This window comes from Vulpes lagopus, chromosome 10 (assembly GCF_018345385.1).
Source record: "Vulpes lagopus strain Blue_001 chromosome 10, ASM1834538v1, whole genome shotgun sequence".
NCBI lineage: Eukaryota > Metazoa > Chordata > Mammalia > Carnivora > Canidae > Vulpes > Vulpes lagopus.
The window spans coordinates 101,268,212-101,292,192 of record NC_054833.1 but is presented as its reverse complement, the minus strand read 5'-3'; the positions used below and the strand labels follow the sequence as shown (position 1 = coordinate 101,292,192).

General features: G+C 38.0%; 1 protein-coding gene across 1 annotated transcript in view; it reads left to right on the top strand.

Annotated features, from left to right (window-relative positions):
• The window catches only part of CNTNAP4 (contactin associated protein family member 4), a 245,529-nt gene that overhangs the window by 18,092 nt on the left and 203,456 nt on the right, over positions 1–23,981 (top strand). Inside the window, exon 2 of the mRNA XM_041769954.1 lies at positions 16,375–16,485. Coding sequence (XP_041625888.1) covers positions 16,375–16,485 — 111 coding nt within the window. The remainder of the gene's footprint in view (positions 1–16,374; positions 16,486–23,981) is intronic.

Here is a 23,981-nt window from a genome sequence, read left to right as displayed (position 1 = left end):
ATGCAGATAAAATAGAAGAGCGAAAGTTGATTAAAATTTTCTAATGTGCTCTTCAAGTTATGTTCGGTTTAATTAAACATTTACCCAGTGCTTGCGCTGTTGAAGTGTGCGCTAGAAAACAGGCAAAGATGCATAGACTCTGCTCTCAAAATGGAAGAGATTATTTAGATTATTCTATTTTTTTATATGCTCCGTCATTTTGAACCCATTTCATTTGCTATATCTAAGGATTCAGATGCCAGAGGTGAATTCTGTTGAATAGTTGACCGTATCTGAAATATTCCAGGCATTGAGAAGAGCTCAGGTAACTGCCCCTCTGGAGAGCTTCCATTCTCCAGTGTTCTATGAGATTTAAAAAGCTATGACAAGAAGCATTTGAGGCTTCGAATGGCCCTCCAGTGGCAACTACTACATTTCTAAAATATGCCCCTGGCCATGTCCAGCTATGAAGAAAAACCTGGAAGGTTTTTACTCGACAAAGTTGTCAAGAAATAACCTTTACTGATGTATAAGTGAACTCAGAGGATTTACTAAAAATAAAAAAGAAACTTCTCTCTTAAAAAGTGTTTTAATATTTTAAACATCCAAATTTCAGGTCCAACAAAACCAGCAACTGGTCTTTAGAAAGCTATTTCAATTGATGATCCTATTTAGCTAACTCTTCTTGGCCGTTTAGATTTCAGCATTGGTAATAAACTATTATTTAATTTAAATATTGCTTAAAACCAGCAAACATATATTCAGAATTCTAATAGGGAGGAATGTGCCCTGCCAATATAAATTATCTACATTGCAAACAACTTGAGGTATTGAATGAGCTATACTAAAAGATGATTATTTATATTTATTTTTATTCAATCACAATAATATATTTGATTTATTTTGTTGTAGCTCTAAAAAATAAAAAAGGACCTGTTCTTCCAGATGTGCATATTATGAGTTAATTTACAATGGAAATTAAATCTTTATTACTAAAGAATGAGATAGGAAGTTTACAGGAAGGCTTTGTAATCCATCACTTAAACTTCCCTCAACTTAATTGAAATATATATTCTCAGGCTTCGAAGTAGTTGGTTATTATCTCTTACATTTTTCAACATTTACTAAACAAAAAGAAGCCTCCAAATTTATGATCAATCCATTTATTGATCAATAGATAGATAAGCTTTCACTCTATTCATGGTTATATGTAAATCCTCCAGCATGCTGTTTTCAGGTCACTTTACCCAAGAACTCCAAAAGCTTGCCCTTTATGATTTTGTCTGGCACTTGGAAGATATCAAAATGTCTCCTTTAAATATTTAATATTATTATTAAATATTTCTTTAATATTATTTGTACTGTAAGACCTGATAAATCAGATACTAACCTAGAAGCCAAAAATCATGTCTGCTATTCTATCCCCTCATCTTTGTATCAGATGCCTCATCTTTTTCTGATAACCCACAGCTAGGAACCCTATGAGACATTTTTCTCTGCTGCCTTCATGCATCTATGCAAGTGGTCACATATTACTGCTTCTTTGTCTTTTAGTGTCCTTATGGCCACCTTTGATTTTACTGTCACAGCCAGAAGCATGGAGAATTCCAACTACACCATGGGGTTGAACATATCGACAGGGATGAAAGCATGGAGCACAGAATTTCACTGTATTAATTATTGTGCAAGAGTCTTATACAGGGTGCCAAGAGGACACTTGAGCCTAAGGAGGTCATCCAGTGGCTCCTTGTGTGGAGGAGATTCCAAGCTGATGGTCTCGCACTGGCATAGGGCAGTGAACCAGAACAGAACTGCTAGTTTAATCAAAATGTGATCATCAGATTTAACCCAAATATAATGGTCTTGGACATTCATATAAAGGGTTAATAGCACAGGAGGAAGTAGAATTGAAGATGAGTTTAGAGTGAATGTTCCAGGTTTTATGGAGAGCAATTAGATTATTTATTATTATTAGATTATTTTGATTATTCCATTCATGTGTGGAGGGGTAGGGTGGGAGGAGGGCAGTGCTGAGAAGCAGCCAGAGTGTTAAAACTAGCCTAAATTCTCAACCTCCAAGTGGAGAAATTTATTAGAATGTGAAATTGAGGCAGAAAGCCGGCGAGTGTAGTGACCACATCTTAGAAGTAATGGAGGCTGCAGCCATATAAAGCTCTCCAAGGGCTCAACTGCCTACAGGGATACTGGCCAACTGAGTTGCTAACCATCTCCAAGAGGACCACTTTTATAAGTTTTCTGATATGCAGACCCTTAGGATCTCTTTTACCAAGGAAAGGAATGGAGCAAAAAGCTGGTAGAGATTTTTAATTTCATTTATCACAATGTTTTATCTTCAAAAAGGTTGAGTAGGCCAAATTTTTGCAAATGATGTCTGGAGTATCACTGATGCACATTTAAAGAAATGTCACCACAAAGAATATGTTCCATTGTCCTTAATCCAAAGAAGCTTACCTATCCCATATCCTGTCCTTTTAGGACAACATATCCAGTGTACCTTGCTCCAGTAACTCTTTAAGGGTTCGAGCAATAGAGTGGGAGAGTTGTGCTGGCAGGGTAACGTAGTCATTCAAAGTAAAGGCACTGAATGGCCAAAAGTAAGAAGCCCAAAGCCTTCAGCCAGAAATTTAAATTCCTGACCTTCAAGTCCACATCTAGAAAATGGAGACAAGAATCCTGTTTTCCTCATAGGATTCTTGTAAGGATTTAATGTGGCTGGGATGTAGCATACAATATGTGTAACTAGTACTGTTCTTAGCATTTTTCACTAGAGGGCTCCAGTTAAAATATCATTGGTACATTGGCACAGATCAGTTCATTGTAGGAATGCCTTAGCTTCTCAACATGAAGATGTAGTAGATTAGATGCTATGACATGTGTCAGGGATGTACCTGAGTGATGGGTCGAGAAGACACCTTTTATATTGGAGAGGTGAGGGTAGGAACAAGTAAACAAATACTGGGTCAGCAGCATTTTGTAGGAACTGACATGAAAGTGATAACTTATATCTACGACATCAAATTAAAAGCTATACGTTATTCTACTTCCAGAGAAGTGTGAGTAGAAGTATGTAAATAATTAGCTTAAAAAAAGAGAAACATTTTGAATGACGCTGTTGAGTTTTGTTTTATGCTAGGAGACTTACCAGTTTTAAGGCAGAGTAGTCTTTTATTTATTTGTTTATTCATTTATTTATTTAATTTTAATTTTATTTTTTTAATTATTATTTTTTCATGGTAGTCTTTTATTTATTTATTTTAAAGATTTTATTTATTTGTTCATGAGAAACACAGAAAGAGAGGCAGAGACAAAGGCAGAGGGAGGGGAAGCAGGCTCCCTGCAAGGAGCCCGATGTGGGACTTGATCCTGGAACTCCAGGATCAGGCCCTGAGCCAAAGGCAGACGCTCAACCGCTGAGACACCCTCATGGCAGTCTTTTAAAATGAAACGATCTATCATGACCACTTAAGATACCATCAGCATATTCAAAGTTCCAAGGATAATTTTAAGCCAGTAATTTAAGTTCTAAAGTCAAAGGGCCACTATGCAAAGATTTTTTAAAAGATCATGTTTTGATGCCCAAAGTAGATCATGGTAGGATATGCAAAGGAATGGAAACATGTGTTTTCTGTTTTTAATAATTTCTAATCTAATTTGGGACATAGTACCTACATCTGAGATAACAGTAACAACTAACATAGTGGGGTTTGTAAATAATATGTGAACTCAGACACACTGAAAGACCTGGAAGTAAATGAGTCTCCAGTATTTGGTATAAGGAATGTTATCAGGATGTTGGAAGGGTTACGATAGTTTTAGAAAGAGGTGAAAGACATAGAAACACTGAGGGTGCATCCTACGGTCTCCTCTAAGGCTTGGAGTCTTCTCCAGACTCACATGTGTGTTAGCAGAGTTTAGCTCCTTGAGAGTTGAGGCCCTTGACTGTCTAGCTTGTTGTCAGTCTGGGTCTGTTCTGAGCCCCTAGCAGCCATTGCTTACTGTATGGCCTTCTCCACAACATGGCAGTTTGCTCCTTCAAGGCTGGGGGGAGTAGTTTTACCCACCCATGCTTCATGTCTCTTTGACTTGTGTCTTTGATTTTTAGGACTTTTTGAAGGGCTCCCCTGATTAGGTCATGTCCACCCAAATTAATCTCCCTTTTGAGTAACTAAAAACAACTAAATTAGGGATCTTAATTAATTAACATTTGCAAAATACCTTTTGCCATTTAATATAATATAATCATAGGAATGATGTCCCATTGTATTCACAGATTTTGCCTGTGCTCAAGGGGAGAAGGTTATATGAAGTGTCTGTCACAAGGGGATAGAATTTTGGAGGCTGTTTCAGAATCCCTTAGAAGGACTCACACACTTGGCTATCTTACCAGCAGAGAGGGGCCTGTGCCATGGTGCTACTCATATTTAAGGAGATGAGGGGCTGGAAACATCCAAGTATCCTTACAAGAGTGGTGGTTCTGTGGTGGAGGTGTGGCCTTGATGGAAAGAGGGAGGTTCCAGAGCTCAGAGCAGGTATCAGCTTGTTCTCTTATTGAGCTAACACACATCTCCTCAGCTAGCTTTTAACTAAGCTGTCAAAAACAGAGAGGACATGTGCCCCAAGGCCAGCCGAGCTGGTCTGTTGCTTGATTATAAAATCAAACACAACAATCTTAACCAATGAAATGGAAATATCCTCCATCTAATTTCATGTTATTACTCAGGGAAGCTTTTTGTTTCTAGTTGGCTTGGTACCCTCTCTTCCACCCTTTAGAAATGGCTGTTCATTAAAATTGCTTTACGGCCTCACTTATTAAAAAGCATTTATCTGCAGAAAAACTCCTTATCACTATGAAGCATTTCAGCCTTCATCTTTAAGTGTGATGTTTTGAGATACAAATAACAACTCTCAAAATAATTTAGTAATAAAATAGAGTATTTGCTCAGAAATGTCGAAGCATCATCTAATATAACTAGAATAGGAATTGAATTGAGGCTTAGTCAATTTTCCCTCCAGGAATCAAAGTCTAAAACATTGCAATTTCAGGTTGAAAATATCAGTTAATGGAAATAGCACATACTTAGGAGGTCATCATTGCTGTGACTTCGTGCACATATGATATAGCTGGGCACAGCGTGAATGCTCTGAACATTCTAACTACATCATCAAAGGTATCCAAATGAAGAGATGCCCGTGTTCTCTGAATTCCTTTCTACTTTCCTTGGGAATTGCGGCCACTCAATTTCTGCATCATATGCAGTCTTGAATTCTGTTTTCCTAGAATAAATGAAACAAATCTAAAGCTCAAGAGATATAAAGAAAATTTTGGCCTTTCGGAACACTAAAATTTGTTTTTTAATGGGAAAAAAGTGCATCATAAGGAGATTTTACTCCCTTTTTTGGGTTAATAATTCTGTGCCATTTTTTTTAGAGGGAACGGTGACACTGTGTTTAGGTGTCTTAAATGCTGCCCCCCTCTTCTTCTTCTCAGGGGAAAATTCTTGTAATAAGATTTTGTAAGAGATACCCAGCTAAATTTTATTCATTTCCAACTCTTGAAGTTTTTGAATTTATAATAATAAACACTTAAGGCAGCAATCACAAACACTTATATAGTACTTACTGTACACCAGGTGCCAGTACTCTTTATATGCTGACTCATTTAATCCTCAGAAGGCCCTATTTACCTCAGTATAATGATCCCCATTTGGAGATGGAAGAAGGCAGTTTGAATACAGTGTTTAAAATCAGTTAGTAATTGGCAGAGGCAGGACTTGAGCCCAGGGAGAATGGCTCCAGAGCTGTACTTGAAATCACTGTGCTCTATGATATGCTGGCTTCTATATGGGGTGACAGGTGCCATGTGATGCTGATCATGTGATCCCAGCAAGTGGAGAACCAGATCACCTAAGAGGCGCTATAATAGATATCTATTCAGGTTAATGACGTCCCAGAAGCACCCTTCTGTGTGTGGGGGGGTGGTTATCAGGAGGAGTATCATAGAGAAAGAGGAAGTATGGCTGTCACTTGGAGAGAAAGCAGGTTCTCACAGTGTCCCAGCTTTGTGCATTGAAGAACGGCATGGGGTAATCTTCCAAAAAACTTTAAGAATGAACAAGTTTTGTCTATCTTAAATTATAATCATTTGTGTGGATTCCATATACTCTAGTGGTTTATTAAAAATGGGAGTTCTCATCATTAAAGCAATACACATGTGTCGCCATATCAGACTCAAAAGTGCTTTTTAACAATCAATGGGTAATATTTTGAGCCACAGACTCTGCAAAAAAATTTCCTATCTTGGTTCTATACCTATAGTTTGGTAACTGTGGTAGGCAGAGTAATGGCCTTCCAAGGATGCCCACATCTTAATCCCTGGAATCTCTGACTTGACTATGTTACCTTTATAGGGCAAAAAGGATTTTGGAGGTGTTATTAGATTAAGGCTCTTGAGATGGGGAGGTTATCCTGGATTATCCAGATGGGCTCAATGTCAATACAAGAATTCACAAAACTGAAAGAAGTAGGAGAATCAGGGAAGGTGTGATGCTCAGAGGCCATGTGTAAGGCAACAGACCTGTAAAGGTGGAAAAAGAAAGCAAATAGATTCTCCCCCAGAGCCTCCGGTAGGAACATTGCTCTGCTGAAACCTTATTTTAGCCCATGAAGCTAAGTTTGGACTTGTGACATGAGAAATGTAAGATAATTAATTTGTATTGTTTTCAGACACCAAGTGTGTGGTAATTTGTTACATCAGCAATAATCAGTAAACTACTGTGGCAGCCACTAACTTCCTGTCTCTATTCCTGAGCTGTGAAAAACAATTTCCTATAGTAATTCACTCAAGAGTTTTTACATGAACCTATCAAAAAAGAAGAAAAAGTAGAAGAAAAAGTTTTTATAATATACTTTTAAATCTATTTTCTTTTTTTTTTTTTAAAGATTTTATTTATTTATTCATGAGAGACATAGAGAGAGAGAGAGGGGCAGAGACACAGGCAGAGGGAGAAGCAGGCTCCACGCAGGGAGCCCGACGTGGGACTTTATCCTGGGACTCCAGGATCGTGCCCTGAGCCAAAGGCAGGCCCTAAACCACTGAGCCACCCAGGGATCCCCCTAAACCTATTTTCTTTTAAAGAAATGTCTTCATTACCATTTGACTTTAGTTGTTCTGTCATAGATTTAAAGTCAACTTAATCTATGTCTTACATTCTGCAATCTATTTGCATTATTTTGAGTTTTATACTCATTTAAAAATGTGGCCATTTTGTCAGGAAAAGTCTGTGATGAGCACAGATTCTTAGAGCTCTGGTGCTCTCTTTGCTTTGTAATTATTTCTACCCTTTCACCTTTGGTTGGTTTTGTTTGTTGGATTTGCAGGTCTCCTTGTCCTAAAATCTGGACTTTAAATAGTTGCTATTAAACCTCTAAAATCAATCAGCCTCTGGCTGTGCTGTCATTAAAACTTAACTGCTTTCCCATTAATCCATTAATTGTGCAGATTAATTGGGAAAGCGATTCAAGGCTCTAACTTGCAGCATAAGCCAGTGTTTGCCTCCAAGTGAAAGCTTATCCCATTAACATCACAGAGTATTAACAATTATATATGTAATTCACACACGGCTTACGTAGGAGACAATGCATAGAAACCGAGAGGCTGCTGCATTAATAAATTCTCGACCACTAGAAAATCACCCATGAATCGGATTCAGTTTTAGAAAAAAATACCGATAAATGCTTGTTTTAAATTGTGGCAATATGTTATTTTTAGGTTTAAGCCATTGATTGACTAAGTTAGAAACTTATGTTTGTCTTATTATATCTAAAGCTCGTATCCTCAAGTGAATGTTAATTTTCATACTGAGGTCAAATTTAATACTCAAAGAAGCTAAAGAATTTAGCAGTGGTCTATAGTGAGTGGCATTTAATTGAGTTGAAATGTTATTTTGGGGCAGCCCTGGTGGCTCAGAGGTTTAGCGCCACCTTCAGCCCAGGGTGTGATCCTGGAGACCCGGGATCGAGTCCCACGTCGGCCTCCCTCCGTGGAGTCTGCTTCTCCCTCTGCCTGTGTCTGCCTCTCTCTCTCTCTCTGTCTCTCATAAATAAAAAAAAATTCATAATTTTTTTGAATTTATTATTTTGGATGATGATGAGAGATAAAGTCAGGATTGGCCTATATTTTGTCACCTGCTCTTCTGAAAAATGATATTTTATTTAAGCCCACTTGTATCAATATTCCTTTAAACTTATTCTTTTTCTTTTTTTTTTCTTGCCAGAATGTTACTTGTGTAGTAAGCTGTTTCCACACACTGACAGTTGATATAGCTACATAGGGGAAACGGGGTGGGGTGTAACACTAACCATTTTTCAACTTTAAACAGCCTCATGAAATAGTAGGAAAAGCATGAAGACATTTGCAAGGGGAACAAAACTCTCCATTGGATAGGAATTGGTTTGCAAGTGTGTTTACCTAGTTTTTGAGCTAGCATGGTCCCAGCTGAACTACACCCCAGATGGAGTAAGTTAGAATGACCTGGAATGGGGCACAGTCATAGGCAAGTCTTAAATCTCCCCCAGGTGATTGATTCTACTACGCAGCTAGGATGAATTACTGAAGGTGCATGTTCCACAGAAGAGACCATCTGGAGCTGATCCGTGTACTTTTTATCAGGAAGTTGATGATGCTTTTCAAACATATTTGGGTCTCCTGTAAGTTCTTAGGATGGACTTCTATGACTTTTCCTTGATGTGCTGAGTGAATGCCTGGGATGATTACAACTGTGAGGATGAGCCTGCAGAGATGGGTAGAAATTCAGTGTCACGGAAGTAAAGGAAGACCATTAGAAAGGCAAAGGCTAGTGATTCAGAGTTCACTATAGCAAGTGAGTCAGCCATCATCACTTGTGTTTGGCAGAGACTCAAAGGCAGGTAGGGGGAAGGGAAATCTTTAAAGGGAAAAAAAGGGGGAGGCTTCAGGTATGCTCAGTTTGGAGGCTGCTGGCATGGGAAGCAGAAAGCAGGCTAAGTAGAAGCAGGGCATCCTATGTGATTGATTAGGTGTGTGTTCCTGTAGATAGTAGGTCGGCTTCCTGGGCTGCTTGCTCCAAGTTATGGGTCAGAGTTCTATCTTTGTATATCATCTGGCCATTTCCCATTTGTAAGAGTCAGAGGTGCATGACGGACTGGATCCTGTGTCATGTCAGGGTAGGGAGATGGGACTATTCCTGGAATCTTGAAACTAGGCCTGAACAATTTGTTGAACTAACTCAGACTGGGCTTATGATAAAAGAAAAATATCATTGCCTAACTTTTTGGATGAGATCTTGGCTTGTACACTATATTTTTGATATACGTCAGGATAATTCCATATTTTCTTAAATTAGTTGATGATTTCTGATTTTAACTGAATGACAATTTCAATAATATAGATTAGAATAAAACATTTTGTTCAAAGAAATGGATTTCTTGAAGGGAAGGTCATTCCTTAATTCTGATTCTGTCAATGGAGTATTTGGACTAGGTTTTTCTGAAAAGACTGAGATTCTAATGTGTCCAAAGCTCCTTGTCAAAGATCTCACCCCCCTGCCTCTAGTTGTATGGGGAATTTTAAGCATGGGGGTGCCTAGGTGGTTCAGTCAGTTAAGCTTCTGATTCTTGATCTCAGCTCAGGTCTTGATCTCAGGGTTGTGAGTTCAAGTCTTGCTTTGGGCTCCATGCCCAGCATGGAGCCTACTTAAAAAAAAAAAAATTAAGTATGTTTGCTATCTATCCTATCCTGTCCCATCATATCCTATCCTATTCAGTCCTATCCTATCCTTCTCCAATGAATATTCCTCTGGGAAACATGGGTTCATTAGCAGACATGCAAGTGATTTTGGCAGGTCTTCCAAATAATAGAGAAGGTTGTTTTACTCAGTGACAACTTAGCTGAATGCTACTGCAAATCAGCCCTGTTTTTGGTCAAGTATATTTTAGATTACTAATACTTATTTCAACAATACTTACTCAGAATAGGAGTTCTGTATCCTTAGGTAAATTATTTAACCATGGTGTACCTTTCTCTTCAATTGTCCAATGGAGTTAATACTATCAAGTACTATAGGCTATTTTTCAGGATCAAATGAGTTAATACCTGTGAGGCACTGAGAACATAAGCAGCTAATAATATATACCTATTATCTTAGTACAGGTAGTATTACACAGAGATTAAGAAAATTGAATTACTTTTATTAAAAACTGAACGGCTTTTACTTACTTATGAGAATTATGCATTAAAGCCCTTTGTAAAATAAAATTAAATTACTTTCAATCAAGCTATATTAAAATACTTTCACTGTAGCTTGCATCTTTATTTGTAAGAGGCTACTGAGTTTTTTATATACACAGTTTGCCAGAGATCTAATTTATCATTGTCTTTTTAATGACAGTGGTAAGTTTTTCTCTCATGTGAAGAATAAATGGTCACTTTTCTGAGATATTGACCTGAGGGCTGTAGGTTTGTGTCTTTGTGTGTGTGTAGGCAAATGTCTTAATATAAATTAAGTTAATATGGATATTCTAGCAGAATTCACTAAAAATGTCTTCTTCATGTAGTCTTTTTCTGTTTTACAAAAACAGATTAAAAACTCTAGTTTCACATATCTAAGTGTATGGAGGCTAATGTGGAAATTCTAAAATGACTATGAAAAAGGTTGGATACAAAGTAACATAATTTTGGGAAAACACAGTAATAAGAGTGATGTCCATTTCTTCTTGTAATAGAAAAAGACATTAATGAACCAAACATGCCCTGCCACCGTTTTGAATGGTACTAGCCTTCCCCCTTAATGACTGTATTTTTAAATTTCATTAGTGACTGGAGTCTTAATGAGCTACTGTGGCCCTTTGACCTAGATGTGCCCCCCCCCTTCCCTCCGGTAATAAAGAAGTCAGGCTGTTCGCTCAGCCCTCATTAGGTTCTTGCAGGGAGTTGGGGCAGTGCTCCTGGCTCCTCACCTGTGGCGCTGGGTGGGATGGGATGGGATGGGGTGGGATGGGGTGGGGGGGTGGGGTGGGATAGGATGGGATGGGATGGGGTGGGATGGGGTGGGGTGGGGTGGGGGGGTGGGATGGGATGGGATGGGGTGGGGTGGGGTGGGGCGGGAGCTGAGTCCCTGCGTGCACGGCGGCCGCCCGAAGCCTGGAGGGAAGCTGTGAGGACCCCCGTCCCACCCTCTAGCCCCGAGGAGGAAAGTGGGTGCAGGCCAGAGCTCTCTCGCGGGGGGTAGACAGTCCGTCGCATGTGCAGGTGGTGAGGGGTGCAGAAGTGGCACTGAGGGCCAGGTCGGGCCTATCGTACTAAGTGGGGAGAGCGGCGAAGCAGTTGCACCCTAACCCCTGTAATTTAGGACCCTTCCTTCGAAATGTCAAAAGACAGCGCGAGGGGAGTGGGGAGCTGGGGCGTCCACGCCAGTACAAAGCAAGGGCTGGACAGAGGAGGGGCGAGCGGCACACATGCCACATGATGTGCCAGGGGCGGAGGTGAGCTGGCTGCAGCCCTGGGAGAGAGGTGAGGTGAGCTGAGGGCCCCAGGCTGTGCGGCTCGTCTGCCCGCAGAGGCAGGGGGGGCTGCCCTGGCTGACCGTACGCCGCCAACGTCCCCACTACACATTAGCACTTGGCAGCTTCTGTGGTGGGCGGACCTCCGGAGACTTGCAGGGCTGGGGGCGAAAGCCCAGTATCTGTACGCTGTACATTCACATATGCAAATGTGCACATTACGTATACAACACATGTGTTGCATGCATTATATATAATACGCGTGTATATTTATGATAGCATATAATTGTATGTACATATTATATAGCATAGACATGCACACTAATGTATATATAACATGTAAATTTATAAAATATTATTTACACACAACTTTGTATATTTATACTTATATGTACATGTAATGTGTAAACTATATTTGTATATTTCTAGTTTGTCTGAATTCATATTTATGTGTGTATTTATGCATATGTTTTCCTTTTATTAATAACACATTATGTATATGTTACATATAAAATATATTTATATATGTTTATATAAAGATACTATATAGTAAGTGAATGCCGTCATTTACAATTTGATAGCCAAATTAACATTTATACAGCTTTTATACATATTTTATATGTACATGTATACATTATATATGTGTATGTACATATATGTATATTTATATATTATTAATACATGTATGCATACATAAGTACACATTTGTACATATGCAAGTATGATATGTGTATACTATAATACATATGTACTATTATGTGTATAATAATAAAGGTACATATATATGTCTCTGATGAAGGGACCAGGATGGTAATGCTCTGAGATAGTATTTTATTTAAAAATAATACAGTTATGTTTTGAACCGAAATATTATATTATTTCAGATTTGAAAGCTCCTTACTTAAATACTTAAATATCTATGCACTCTGAACAATGATCATTTGCACTCTGAGAAGCTATAAATTATTAATCATGAAAATTCGAGGAAGCTGAGAGTTGTAGATGAGAGACTAGTCCAGAAAAGATAGTTCACTGGGTTGCTTTTACCAGAGTCTAGGATGGTTTCTCAGCTTCTCAGCTGGTGCATTATTGACATTTGGGACTAGATAATTTTTTGTTGTGGAGGGCTTCCCTGTGCACCATAGGATGTTTAGGAGCATCCCTGGTCTTCACCCACCAGATTCTAGAATTTCCCCAAGTTGTGATGACCAGAGTATCTCTGGATGTCACTAAATGTCCCCTGGGGTGATAAATCCAGTGTGGTTCTCAGCTTTGCAAGTCTAGAACTGCATCTTACTGCATTTACTGGTACAATTAGAAAAAACTTGTTTTTCTGGAATTAAATTCATAGGAGGCTGTTATTTAACCCAGAATTCCATTTTATTAAGGTCCAGAGGGAAATACTCCTTTTACTCCAGACTCATCAGACTACCTGAAACCTCCCTCCCTTGGTCCAAGACTGTTGAAGACCAGTAGTTTTATAATTTGTTTACTATTTTATAGCTTTTGGGTAATAAATTGCTTAGCACATCTGGGATTAGAATATACAACTTCTTGAGAGACAGTTTATTTATGTCATTCTGGTATCTTCTGTACTCCAAACCTAAAGAAATGGTAATTGAATTTATGATGTTCTTACATACCAGATTCTAGACCCCAATTCACTCTTTGAATATCATGGTTCCACTACAGTAAGACAAGCAAATTAACCAAAGTCTGTATCTCAGTTACCTCATCTGTAAAATAACAGTAATATTGGTATCTCAAAGAGGAGAGAGAGTGGTAAAGATTAATAACTACGTGAAATGATTGTATGTTCTTAGCACAGAGTATTCACTGAATGTTGTTATCAATGTAAGAATAATTTTAGAATATTTTATTGGTAAATAAACACACAGTAGATCATGATGAAATGTATATCCTCATGATAAAACATAATAACATGTAATCACTCCTCAGGTCAACAACTGGAACTTTACCAAGCACCAGAAGCCTCCCTGGTCCATTTCCCATATCTCATGTCCTTTTCCCCATAAATGAAATGAACACCCCTTCCTTATTTTAATCCCACTTTAAGCTAAAAATAGAACAGTATTGATTCTCAATTTATAATGGCAAAAACAAATAAGCAGTAAATATATGCCCTCAAGAGTGATTGCACTGGAGAGGCATTTTACATCTGAAACATCGATTTGAATCTGCATAATTGATTGTGAATTGCAGTTAAACACTCTTTTTTTGTCACACTTACATCTGAATACTGATAATGATTCAAAAATGACTGTACTTCTGATAAACACACCTACATATGCACCCCTTCCCCAGAGAGGTAATTCACTGACTTGCACATGGAGACCCATGTGCAGACGCACACATTGTCCTTTCCACAGTATACTGAAGCATTTTGGTAGTTGCTCATGATTAGGCATAATCAGAACTTCCTTTGTCACTCCATGGATTGTTTGTCCCTTTATGTCTGCGTTCCTTAATACTTGACTTACCACCAGATCGACAGCGACAGTACTTAAGCCAATCAATAGACATGCAGGAACTGTGGGCCAGTTATCAAGTCTGTCTTAAGAGTTAGCTAAAGAATTTAAGTTGTGTAGGAAGAAAGAGTGGACTTTAAATGAAAATGAGACAGTCTTAAAAAGTAAAATGCTATCTCAGGCAAATTCTTCTGAAAGGCCTGCCAGTGTTGTTAAGTTGGTAAATTTTTACTTAGCTCTTACACTTTAGACAATGAAACTACTAATGACTTTAAAAAAAAAAACTGGGCAGAGTAAGCTTCATAAAATTTCAGATGAATCTAGATAATTCCTAGATTAATTTAATTTAAATAAGATTGCTTATTTAAATTAAATTAAATAAATTTATTATATATAATATTCATATTATGTATATACATAAAAGACAAATACGTAAAGATTGTATGGAATGAAGAACTAGCTGAATAAAATAAGCATGTCTGGATATCATGGTCACCATGAGATTATTCTTATACTTTCCCTCTCTCTTTGTGTCTTATTTTTAACTTTATATGTGATACACATAAAAGGATAGATGATAGACAGATGTATACTTTCACATATATTCTTATGTGTGTGTTGACATATATATACATATTGTACACACACACACACACACACACACACACACACACACACACACTGCCTTCCTCCCAAAGTAACCACTCCCCTGAATTTTATGCTCTTCATTTCTTTTTTTCAAATAGCTTTTTAAAAATCTTATATATTCTTAAGCAACATATTGCCTAGCTTTGCTTATTTTTAACATACTCAAAACTATCAAATATATATTCTATGGTCTTCTACAATTTTATTTTTTTCACTACAAATTCTGTGTCTAAGATCCAGCCATTCTCTTTGAATGGTATGCCTTGGTGTATTTCCTTTGTACTGCTGTGTATTATTGCATTGTAAAGAGTACTACGATTTATTGATCTGTTCTTTGGTCATTGGATGTTTGGGTTGTCAACAATTCTTTCCTATTATGAGCAGTATTGCTGGAAATTGCACATCTCCTGCTGCACAAATGCAAGAGTTGCTCTAGGTCAGTGTTTCCCAACTTTTCTCTTTTCATGAGACAGAGAAAATACTAGTATTCATATCACATCCTTGGGTTAGAAGGTAAACTCCTTGAGACCAGTGGTTCATCTTAGAGATACTCTGCCCAGGAGGACGTACATATTAATGGAATTGGAGGAATGTCAGGGTGTGGAAAGTTCAAACGTACACGCTAATGAAAAACTGTTTCTTTTTAAAGTAGGTGCTCAAATTTATACTCCCACCACCAGCCTATTGGTACTTCTTTTGGACCACGTTCTCCAGATGATCTGGTGTTGTCAGAAGTCTAAAGTCTTCTGAATATACCGTTTGTAAAATAGTATCTAATTGTAGTCTTGATTTATATATCTTTTTTAACTGACGAGCATCAGTTTATATAGATTTTAGTCTGTGAGCTCTCTGGTCTTCCCATGTGCCATTTTTCCAAGTGTGTTTTCTAGCTGTTTTAAAGGTAGTTTTTGTTTTACTTTATTTTTTTAAGATTTATTTATTTTATTTTATTTTATTTTATTTTATTTTTTTTAAGATTTATTTATTTTAGAGAGAGAGAGAGAGAGTGTGTGTGCGCGCGCACACACACACACACACACACACACACACACACACACACACACACGCCAGTTGGGGGAGGGGCAGAAGGAAAGAATCTTCAAGCAGAGTCCCCACTGAGCATGGAGCCTGACCTAGGGCTCCATCTCACGATCCATGAGATCATGACCTGAGCTGAAACCAAGACTTAGATGCTCAATCAACTTAGGCCCCCAGGCGCCCCTGTTTTCCTTTATTTTATTTTGGTTTTCTTAATTTGGAGTACTAATCATATGCTGTTTTCCACATACTTTCCACAGGTAATGTTTCTCTTTATGTGTCTTTTGGGAACCATAATTTCTTAATTTTAATATAGTTTAATTTGTTCATCTTTCCTTATATACATTTATTTATAAATTTGGTATACTGATTAAATATTTCTTGTTTCTTGCTTAGGTAAACCTTTTTTCAACCTCAAGATATTATATTGTTTTATAATATCTGTGAAATTTTTCTTCCCTATTTTCATATTCTCATGTCTTTAAAGTTCTTTTTCTTTTCTTACTGAACTTATTAGACCTCTAATAGAAAATGGCATATATTGGTATGAGAAAATGGCATATTGGTAGAGATCTTAGTATTTTGTTTTGTTTGTTTGATCTATTGAATCCAAGAAAGCTGTTAGCACTGTACTAACCTAAATGTGGATTTCCCCTTTTGGCAGATGATTGTGATGAGCCTCTGGTGTCTACCTTGTCTCAGGCATCATTCAGCAGTTCATCTGAACTTTCTAGCAGTCATGGTGCTGGATTTGCAAGGCTAAATCGAAGAGATGGTAAGTCTGCTTTTTTCCTTCAGATTGGTTCATGATGAATCTCATTAATTTTCCATTTTCTTGTAAGAAAATCATTATAAGGGATATGTTATAAAAGGAAGTATGTGTCTCAGTCAGCAAATGGCTGGAACTCATGAGAACTGTGTGACCTGCAGGCCTGATTCTGGAATGGCAAAGGGTCATTTCCCATTTTAAAATCCTGTATCATCATTTCAACACCTAAACCACCACATTCCTTCAGCATGGTGAGCTTTATATTTCTTTTATAAAATAAACCTTTCTAGTGCAATCTATAGTCATTCTGTATACTGTAGCCAGGAAAATTTAATTGACACTCTCCTTCAGGTTAAACAGGAAGCTTGCAAGAAGAAGTAATTTCCAAACATGTTAATTATTTAAAAATAAGAATCCCTCAGTTTGTTTAGTTCTCAGTGTCGATGGCATGATTTTCTCCTGTGGAGGAAAGGGAACTTAATAGGTTTCGTGCTCCTTTAGGAATCATCTGTTCATCTTGTTGACAATCTCTTAGGTAGGTTGTGTTTGATTGCTTGAATATGTTTAAAGGAAAGTGCAGATAATTAAAAGACAACTTGCTATTGAAGTAAGAGAGAGTTTCAAAACTGTGCGCGCTTAGAAACAGCATCAGCGTGGCCCCTTTCCATAATATGCTGAGGCAGAAGCCATCTGCACTTACATTCTATGGAAAGAGGCTTGGCAATCCTAACACAGAAAACATTTTTAGCAACCATGAGAAAATAGACACCGACATCATATATTATTGAAACCGTGATTTGCTCATTTATTATCCCCTTCTCGCATGCCATATGTCAGCCACTTCTTCTCATTTTTCTCCTTGATGTTATCCTCAGTGCCGTTATGATGCTTGAACACAATGAACATTGGACATAACAAATACATCATATGTGTGTGTGTGTCTGTGTTTTGCCATCTGGTACACATGATAAATATCTAACACTTTAGCATGACTTTAAATTTAAGTGTATTTTAAAATGTTATCTCCTATTATTTGAGACAGTCACTTATATGTGTTTCTGAGTGTGAAAGCATCAATGGCAGAGCAAGCACAGAGGTCCTTGTATTGCATGAGGAATTTGAGGAGCGTTGAATGGATTTGTGTAGATTAGCCCTCATCTGTTACTTTTATGTGCCTTGTAGTGAGGGTTATTTGTCACACTGGACTCTTTTTCCCTATTTGCAATTCTGAATTCTTTGCTGACCAGAGGCAAGTGAGCTCTTCTAGCCCCTCTGATGACCAGTCCAGCTCCTACAGGAATACTTGACATCCCAACACTGATCTTACAATGAGATCTCCATCTTATCCTCCCTTTCAAAGTAAGTCAGGGTTTTACATCTACCACTGCTCTATTTGAGTAACAAGAGCTTTCCTAGGATCTGGCCCACAGAAGGATAGAACATTTAATTTAACTATTTTTCTTTATTTCATTTGCTGAGATTCAATAAATCACCCAAAATGTATATGTTATTAATTGGATCAAATCATATTTTACATTAATTTATAGACTCATCAGAAGTCTCCATCAGTGAGACTCATTTTCATTCTTAATTCGTTTCTATAGCTCTTGGTGAACCACAGTATCAAACTTCATGAATCTCATTTGCATGTTAATGAAATGGAGAAACAAAACAGGATCATTTTAATTATCTTTTGCTGGTTGTCAACCTACTTGATTACATTTTTTCTTTTTTATTTAGCTTCTCTTTTCTCTTTCCTCATAATTACATTGAGTGTTTACAAAGGAATGTCAGATTTTGAGTGATTTATTAAAGGCTATATATTATTTCTACTATCAACTTTCCTTGTAGTATATTTAGATCAGGCTGTAGAAAGGTGTTTAATCAAGTCAGGAGGTGATGTATAAATAAACCAAATCAACAAATGAAGGTCTCAGTATCCCAGAAACACAGATAGAGTGACCTCTTTCCTGTGGAATCTAGAAAACTTAGAGCCAAAGAACAGACAAACAAGAAACAAAGAATCAAGCTTATCCAGCTGCAGTTCTCCATCCGTGAGATAAATGCAACCATGACTTTAACTGTGAAAATAATGAGGCCCCGTGGTGGGAGAAGGAGACCAGGAAAAGATACTTTTGAACATAATGAGTCTACCAGGAGGGAGGAAGAAAAATGAACATTTTTTTAAGGCATATTAATTTAATTTTGTCACTTGAGTGCTGTTGTCGGTTGAGTTGTGTCCTCCAGAAGGATATATCCAAGTTCTAACCCTGATACCTATGAATGTGACTCTATTTGGACATAGGTCTCTGCAGTGTGATCAAGTTAAGGTCATATGGAATGAGGTCATACTGGCTTAGGGCAAGCTCCAGATCAGGCCTTCCAAAGAGAATAAGATTTGGAGACACACAGAGACAGAAGAGACCAAGAGAAGAAGGCCATGTGGAAATGCAAGATGTAGAAATGGAAGCAGAAATTGGAATGATCTGGCTATAAACCAAGAAATGGAGGCAGGGAAGGAGTCTTCCCTAAAGTCTCCAGAGGGAGGCACATGGACCTGCTGATACTTTGATTTTGGACTTCCAGCCTCCAAAACTGTGAGAGAATAAGTTCTGTTGTTTTAAGCTGCCTAGTTAGTGGTAGCAGCCACTGGGAAGCTAGGACAAGTGCCTTTGAGTAAATGACTTGTTTTCCATACTTTTATACTGGATGCCTCTCAATTTGAACCTGAAAGATGTCATAGTTCAGAGAAGTGTAGTGCAAATGTAATGGTAAACAACATAGATCAACAAAAACCCATCACTGCAAATACTAGCTACATAGAAGAATTCAGTCTTTCTCTGCCTTTATGTAATACTATATTGTTGCAGTTTCAGTGTAGTTTGAATTATGATGGGCAACTAAAGTTACTGTTGTCTATGCCAAGTTCAAACAGGCTCTAGTGCGTCATTTGATAGTCCAGTGTGTTCTTAGGATGGAATATAAGGAAGCCACATATGTAGAACTGTTGTTCATGCTGCAATGCAATCCAAATGAAAGTTTTATTTTCATGTACTTGCGAAACCTAGGAAATGGGTTATTGCAAACTGATGTACTTGTGTATACATGTAAAATAATAAAGGAATAAATAGAGTTATTACACACAAATATTTTTTATTTTAGCAAAATAAAATACTTAAATGTATGAGTGCAAACATATATATATGTACATGTGTCTATTTATATGGCAGATTGCTTCCATAAGTGAAAAAAACTGTAGGTTTTCTCTCATCTATTCTGTAAGATCAAAATATATCCTATTTTGCTAGAAAGTAGAATGTTTGTCTCTATTTTCCCGCTGTTTTTTTAACTGCAGCTAAACCCGTCTATTCTAAATGCTTACAGAGCAATGTTTTCCCCATGCCTGTAGCATTTGCTATTAAAATCAAACATCTATCTGTAGAGAAATTAGCATATTTGGTTAATTGACTGAGAGAACTCCCATTTTCGGGTGTACTTCTAATGAGAATAATTATGATATTCTATACAGAATTATTTGATGATTTTTACTGCCCTGAATCATTGTGCTTGTTCCCATACAACTATGATGCCTAAATTAAAACCCAAAAGATAAATCCCCAAGGTATACATGATGCATGTCAGTGCTTAAGAGGACAGATGAGGTGAATGTTTCCTGCTGTTAAACATATTGCATAAAATCTCGTATAATTATCACATTTAAAAAATGATAACATTAATGCACTTAATAACCAATACTTTCTTTATGAGGGAAAGAGTAAGAGATGAATGTTGCACAGCCCTGGAAAAACTCCCCTTCTTTAGAAAGAGGAGCCTCTTTGGCACAATGAGTATGGGTCAAGAGTGTACCTGAGGGGTCCCCAGGACCAGAGATGGGGTGGGCAAGCTTCCTGACTGAGAATACGAATTTGGTGCATTGGGGATGGCCTTTTCTTGTATGTGTGAGAGAACAAAAGATGCCAGCAGTTTATTTGCTTCTATATCACCTGCCTCCCCATTACACCTGGAAACTGACATGTCCTTGGCACCTGAATAATTATCTAAACTGCAAGGGGCATACCCCTTCCTGCTGATTCAGGCTGTGAGTACATGACTTCTTACCAGCTCTGCCTGATTTTTCTGTCTCCTGCCCTAACTTATCGCCAGGATTAGGAGACGTACAGTTCTTAACCGTGAGATGAGAGTGCTTAAACCCAACTAAATCCCTGAATAGTCAGATTCCTGAGAGTTACTCCTGTAGTCCCAGAACACAAGCATCCCCAACACACTTGAACCTTAGCTAACCTACTCTCTCTCATACTCTCTCTCTTTTCAGTGGACCATAAAATTTTAGGTGAAAGCAGACAGTTCCGTATTAGACCAATTCACCATTCTTGGATTTAAATCACTGCTACCTCTTACTCTTTCTAAGGATGGAAAAAATATTTAAAAACTGTGCTTTAATTTCCTCATTATCTTTCTTTTAAAGATTTATTTATTTATTTGAGAGACAGTACACGTGTGTGCACGGGGGAGGGGGGCGGGGGGCGGGGGGCAGAGGGAAAGAGAGAGAATCTTTTTTTTTTTTAGATTTTTATGTATTTATTCATTCATAGAGACAGTGAGAGAGAGAGAGGCAGAGACACAGGCAGAGGGAGAAGCAGGCTCCATGCAGAGAGCCCGACGTGGGACTCGATCCAGGGTCTCCAGGATCACGCCCTGGGCTGCAGGCGGCGCTAAACCGCTGCGCCACCGGGGCTGTCCAAAAAGAGAGAATCTTTAATTTTTTTTTAAAAAAGTTATCTTTGATAGTCACACACACACAGAGAGAGAGGCAGAGAGAGAAGCAGGCTCCATGCACCGGGAGCCCGACATGGGATTCGATCCCTGGTGTCCAGGCTCACGCCCTGGGCCAAAGGCAGGCACCAAACCGCTGCGCCACCCAGGGATCCCCCAAAGGGAGAGAATCTTAAGCAGACTCCTGGCTAAGCTCGAAGCCTGTTGAGGGCTCCACATGGGGCTTGATCCTACCACGTTGAGATGGACCGGAGCCGAAACCAAAAGTTGGATGCTTAACCAACCGCACCATACAGATATCTCTTTACTTTCCTAATTTTCTATTTGAAGGATAGGGATAGTACTGAAATGGTATTGGCTTTATTAAAAATGATCTTGGCTCCGGTATGACCATGAGAAAAGCACAGTCCCAAGAGAAAGGTAAACAGTTTCAAAGTGTGTCCTGCTAATTAACCATATTTTAGTAAACCTCACAGGACCAAATGTATACATTACAAAAGAATCTCAGGGAATTCAGGCTTCTATATAACTCTGGTAGTAAGAGCTGATTTCTTCATGATTAATTATAGTTATATTTTTTATGTTCATTATTAGCTTGAAGTAAAGATAAAACATTCTCCTATATCCTTAGTCAAAGTCTGTGAACTAGGATGATCTGATGGTTTTACTTAAAATATTTTACTTCTTTAGCAATTGGAAATTGGATTATGAAGTTAAAAAAGAACTTCCAAAGAGATTAACATTTTGATCAAGGTTTGGAAAATGAAGTTCTAGATCAACCTTATGATCTGCGGTGTGTCATCTGTGCTTATAGATTATATTTTGTATGCTGGCCTTGAGAAGATAGAACAAAAATGAGTCAAGATTTACATCTTATTTCTCACTATACCTATATCCTATGTTCATTAAGGCAGAGGAGAGTTTGCTGTCATTTCTGTGATTAATATAGAATTGCTTATACTCTTCTATTGACTGTTCACTAGACTTAACAACAGAGGTGATTATCCACCTGGCTGTTTGACTCTCTGTTGACTTTGCATGTTGACCTCCCTTCTGGGCCCCTAAGGATATGTCCCATTCTTTTCTCATCTCTCCTGCTAGCATCATGGTCTTCTCTCTATCTTCCTTTTCTTGTCTTTGTCTGCCCTGTAGCACACTTCCTTCAGCTCCAGATCAATCTGATAATGTAATCCAAGTGAATATACCAAGTAGCCATTCCTAAGCAATTTTTAGTGATAAAAAATCTGGTTTTGGCAACACAAAAACTAGATTGGAGTACTAAACTGTGAGTTGCCTTGGGGAAATAAAATGATCTCTTGTTCTCCTTTCCTATAAAAGAAAGGGGTTGAATTTGAGGATCTCTAAACTCTATGACAATACACTCTTTTTTATTCATACGATTCTATAGGTTATATCTTTTCTTTCTGACTCACTGTGATCTTTTCAAAGCATGTGAGAAAGTGAAATTGAAGGCCCTTCAATAAGAGAGTAAGTAGGATATGTTAAGGCAGATTGTTCTTCTCTGTCCCCTCAAATGAGAAGACATAGAATGCTCCTGGCTTAGGAAATGTCTTAAGCTGCCATAAAATCTAAGAATTCAACTTGCATATATGATCCTACTGAAATTGTGATATAGTAGCTCAAATTTGGTCAATTAAAATGCATTCATAAAATTTAAAATTATCATTAATACATAATGTACCTTTCTTTATGTATATATAATATTTTTCACAATGCTGAGTGGGAAAATTTAACATGTAGGTACAGAGAAAACTGTGAGTTAAGAAATCATGTGGTGTGTCAGGTGGAATCCCCCAGAAGCACACCCTGGGCAATGATGAGGTGCCAGTAGTTTATTAGGGAATAGCTCCCAGGAGAAAATAGTGAAAGGAACTGAGGGAGAAAGCAGGGTGAGGAAAGGGAGGAAACCAAACACAAGTCAAGTCCCATACGCAGACTGGTCTCCCAAGAAAACTTGGGATGATCACATTGTACCTAAGATGCTGTCCTACCTCATGGTAAAGGAACTGAGTCTGGCCAGGTGGCTGAGCGTATGATCAATTTAGAAAAGTTAGTTAATGCCTTAGGCAGCTTGGGCTGCTGTAACAAAATACCATAGACTGGAGGTTTTCAGTGCTAGACATTTATTTCCTGCAGTTCTGGTACTAGGAAGTGAGATCAAGATGGTGGCAGATTCAGTTCCTGGTAAGAGCCTGCCTTAGCTAGTAGACGGCCACCTTCTTACCGTGTGCTCACGTGACCTTTCCTTAATGTGTTTGTCTGGAGAGTGCAGTCTCTCTGTCTTTTTCTTCTTAAAAGGGCACTAATACCACCATGAGGGTCCCACTCTCAAGACCTAATCTAAACCTGAATACTTTTAAAGGCACCAAATATCATCACATTGGGGGTTAGGGCTTCAACTATGAATTTTGGAGAGACACCTTTAGTCTGTAATAGCTACATTTCTATAAACTAGTAAACCATCCAGAAAGTGTTAACTGCTTGAGGATATCGGTTAAAAACCCAAGATAGGCCTTCAGGGGCAAAGATCCTGGAGAGAAAGGAAATCACATATAGTGAGCCTGACATTTTATGCTCCAAGTAACAGAGCTTCAAAATATATAAAGAAAAATGGACAGAAACAATAGGAGAAACAGACAATACAAATTGAAACTCAAAACAGAGTGAAGGGTTTTTAACTGTGCTCT